The sequence below is a fragment of the Monoraphidium neglectum genome, assembly GCF_000611645.1.
Source record: "Monoraphidium neglectum strain SAG 48.87 unplaced genomic scaffold scaffold02088, whole genome shotgun sequence".
Classification (NCBI taxonomy): domain Eukaryota; kingdom Viridiplantae; phylum Chlorophyta; class Chlorophyceae; order Sphaeropleales; family Selenastraceae; genus Monoraphidium; species Monoraphidium neglectum.
Genome location: NW_014011540.1, coordinates 8998 through 11371, shown reverse-complemented (window position 1 = coordinate 11371; position 2374 = coordinate 8998). Strand labels below are relative to the sequence as shown.

General features: G+C 75.1%; 1 protein-coding gene across 1 annotated transcript; it reads left to right on the top strand.

The window, feature by feature from the left end:
* Nucleotides 1-11: 11 nt before the first annotated feature.
* Nucleotides 12-1286, top strand: MNEG_9851 (hypothetical protein; the record flags this gene model as incomplete). Its single annotated transcript, XM_014041678.1, has 1 exon — nt 12-1286. A coding segment is annotated over one exon (1275 nt), but the record flags the coding sequence as incomplete, so codon positions are not given.
* Between the last annotated feature and the right edge of the window lie 1088 nt (nt 1287-2374).

The following is a 2374-nucleotide window of genomic DNA, read 5'->3' as shown; positions in this document are numbered from 1 at the left end:
GGGCGGCGCAGCTGGCGATCCGTTCGGGGCGGCTGTCTGAGCACGGGTCTCTGGCCGCGTCCTCCCTCCCGGCGCTCGCCGCCCACTGGCAGCCCGAGGCGCCGCACGTCCCGGCCTTCTTCTGCCGCTCAGGCAGCAACGCGTGCGCGCAGGCGCACGCGGCGACACCCCCGTCCCCTCGCGACGACAAGCGCGGCGCCGGCGCTGCCCCCGCCGCCAGCGGCTCGCCCAAGCGCTCCCGGCTGTCCCACGGCGCCGGCGCCTCGTCCCTCACTCACACGATGAGCTGCAGCGGCGGCCACCCCCCGGCGGCGTTTGCCGCGGCCGCCGCGTGCACCCCGCCGGCCGCGTGTGTCGAGTCCCGCACGCCCCCTCCCCTTCTGCCAGCCACGCCGGCCGACGGCGTTCCCGCCACGGCCATTGCCGCGTCGCCGGGCGCCGCGGCGTCCGCCCCAGTCGACGGCGCCGCGACGGCAAGCGACGAGACCGCGCAGGGCGCGCACGCCTGGGCGCGCGCGCGCGCATCCGCCGACGGCGGCGTGGCAAGCAGCGAGGACGACGGCTGCGGGGGCCTCGTGACCGTTCAGATTCACGAGTGGTGCCCCCAGGAGGCCGCAGCTGCCGCCGCGGCCGCCGCCGCCGCCGCTGCCGCGCCCGACGGCGGCCGCGCCGTCCGCCGCGACAACATAACCCTCGCCCTGGAGGCCTTCAACAGCGGCTGCGGCGCGGCGCCGCCGCACGACTGCGGCGAGGGCGACTTTTCGTTCGCGCCGCCCCACCACCAACAACAGCACACCCAGCAGCAGCAGCAGCAGCCCGAGGAGGCGGCACAGCTGCAGCACCCTGGCGCGCCGGAGCGCGCGCCGTGCGACGGCCGCGGCGCCTGGGCCGCCACCGCGCCGGCGGAGTGGGCGGCCGTGGGCGGCGCGTCGTGCGCGTGGCCGCGCGGCGCGGCCGCCGCGGCGCCCGCGCATTTTGGGGAGGCAGAGAGCCCAGACGACCTGGACCTGCTCCTCTCAGAGTGCCTGACCGCCGGCCACGCTGCGCCCGGCGCCGGCGCCGACCAGGATGGCGGCGCCGCCGCCGCCTGGCTCGCGGCGCCGGCGTTCCCTCAGCAGCCGTCGGGCTGCTACCCGCCGGCGGCGGCTTCTGCCGCGCCGCAGCACGCGTGGGGGCAGCAGATGGCGTCCCACCATGAGTCAGCGATGGCACCGCAGCCGCGGCAGCCGTGGCCCGCCGCCTGGGCACCCGCTTGGGGCACCGCCGAGGCGGCCGGCGGGCTGTGAACGCCCTCCCCGTGCCAGCGTCCGCATCCGCGTCCCACCTGCCGCTGCTGGCGCGGCGGCTTGGAATGCTTTTGTCTGTCCCAGGGCCCGGCAGGGCCGGCGCGCCGCCCGACTTCTGATAGCCCCTTCGCGACTTCCTTTGTTCTGAGGCGTCCCTCCCACCCCCCTGGAGAGAGACGCGCCACCCTGCCAAGCAGAGCTTGCCACCAAACCCCCGCCCCGAAGTGCCGCCCCGGGCCTCCCGCCGCTCTGGCGCTCCCCGCCCTCGCGGGCGGCGGCGCCGGGCGCCGGAGCCCGCGGCTGTTTTTGCCCCCTTGAGCCGCGGCGCCGCGCGCGCTGAACGCGCGCGGGCGCGCGTTTTCACCCTTTTTTCATCGATAGTCGCGCGGGCCGCCTGCGGCCGTTAGTCGGAGGGTGTCTTGCTGGGGATCGGCTTCCTTTGTTCACTTGGCGATCGTTTTTTTGGAGAACTTGTGATGAGCGGGTCTCACTGGGATGGCCGTGCCCCAAAGCACGCGCTGCAGCCGGCTTCGCGCAGGGCGGAGCCGTGGCTGCTCCCGCCTGCTGGCCTCGCGTGACGCCCCCGTTTTAAGTGCATATACGCTGGCATGCACGCGTCACCCAGTACACCCTGCGCCTCAGGCAGCATTTGAAAGGCAGAACTGCTCCGGTTCACTTTGATCGCATCCGCGCCACGCGGCGCATGCCGTGCGAAGCGACGCGCCGCGCCGCGCGCGCCCCTCGAGACGCACCACACCCTGACACCCCCCGTGCCCGCAGCGGCGGCAGGGGCGCGAGTTGCTTTCCTTGCGAGACGCCCCGCATGGCCCATTGGCACCGCTCCGCCATGAAACAACGCACGCGGCACCCCGGCGCGCACGCCGATCGATCCTTGGCGCAGCGCACGCGCAGCGCGCGCGCGCTTCCCCCCCGCCGGCCGCGCGCCCCTTTCTGCGTGCGGCCTGTAGCTTTTTCGTTGAGAGCACCGCCGGCCCTGGTGGCTCGGATGTGACTTTTCTGTGCCACGTCTCACCCTCCCGCAGCCGCCGACCGCCCCATGCGCGATCTGTTGCCCCGCCACTGCCCCC